The sequence below is a fragment of the Perkinsus marinus genome (genome assembly GCF_000006405.1).
Source record: "Perkinsus marinus ATCC 50983 genomic scaffold scf_1104296975584, whole genome shotgun sequence".
NCBI classification, from domain to species: Eukaryota; Perkinsozoa; order Perkinsida; family Perkinsidae; genus Perkinsus; species Perkinsus marinus.
The window spans coordinates 29-1,428 of NW_003200726.1; the positions used below are offsets into that span (position 1 = coordinate 29).

The 1,400-nt window shown below is 49.1% G+C and overlaps 1 protein-coding gene across 1 annotated transcript; it reads left to right on the forward strand.

The window, feature by feature from the left end:
• Positions 1–813: 813 nt before the first annotated feature.
• Positions 814–1,035, forward strand: Pmar_PMAR010790 (hypothetical protein; the record flags this gene model as incomplete). The annotated part of the gene is made up of 1 exon (XM_002765206.1): positions 814–1,035. A coding segment is annotated over one exon (222 nt), but the record flags the coding sequence as incomplete, so codon positions are not given.
• Between the last annotated feature and the right edge of the window lie 365 nt (positions 1,036–1,400).

Sequence of the window (1,400 nt, forward strand, 5' to 3'; positions counted from 1 at the left end):
GTCCGCTGAGGAGATGCTGAATTGTCTCAGTGTTGTCATTCGGCATCTGAATGTCCAAAGTCCGCCCCTACTATTACCACTACTGCCAAGACCGATTCTAGAGCGGAGGCAGTGCGGATGGTTGGGTCGACAGAGGCGACAGTTCAGAGTGTTGATCATGGTGAGACTGTTATTCTTCCATCACGCAGTGTTGTCATTCGTGCGTGGGGTGATGGTGACGAATTGGATGGTGGAATATTGACTGCGACTTATGGTGGGAAAATTGTATTGAGGGGCTTGGTGGATACTGGTGCTACCGATGCCCTGTTATCGAGGACTGTATATGATCAGATTCGTGAGCATTGCCCTGGAGTTGCACCACTGATACCGTGCCATGCTACGGCTTTACTAGCTAATGGCACTACTGAGGAGGTCGAAGGCATAGTGAAGCTTGACCTCATTTTCTGTGATCGGGTCATCACACATGAATTCTATGTTATTAGGGAACTGCAACCGGGTATTATTTGGGGTCTACGTCTGTTGGGACGTGTCGGAGTCACAATTGATATAGGTGACTCGACCAAGGGACTATGTATTACTACTCGGGTGAAGAGTCTACCGAAGGAAGAGAGTCTTGATGTTACCGAACCTGGAATCATTGCCAACGTACATGCTGACTCCAAGGAGATTGCGGTTCGTAGAGTGAGTGGTGTATGTTGTGCTCTTTCCTTGGAAGAAGCGGCCCCTCTCCTAGGTGATACTAGTGATGATCCACTTACGAGTCCGCTTGACACTGCTGCTGTACGTTCTTTCGCTTCTCCGAGTTGTGAGGAAATGGAGTTCGACTGGCGGCCGATACCGGCAGCACCAGAATATGATTATCGGGTAAGGCATGCCAAGGAGTCTGACATCCTCGACTTGCCGGGCGAACAGGAGTATGTTTGTGAAATCAGATGGCCTCCTTTGAAGTCCCATATTGGTGGTGTTCAAGCAGACTATGGTAAAGCCATGATTGCTCGATTAAGTGAGAGTCAGAGGGATCTATTGGAGAAGGAGGTAGCCAACTATCTTGCGCATCGTTGGTGGGAACGCTCTCCACCACCTGATGCTGCTGGCTCTACCCCTTCCACTGATCCTAGTATCATAGTTTTTCCGCTTCAGCAATCGTTACTGAAGTCGACGAAGCTTAGACCCGTATGCGATGCGAGGGGGTGGAATAACCTCCTCCCCCAAGCTTCGTATCTAGGGTCTGATACTACAGTGTTGCTCACAGAGATGCAGTTGGCTGTTAATAAGCTGTTACTGGATGGTTATCCAATGAGTGAGATTGCCATTGGATACCTTGATGTAAATCGTGCGTTCTACCGCATTCATCTAGATGCGGGTTTGAAGCTACGACTTTCCTTGGGTGGTACTGAGTA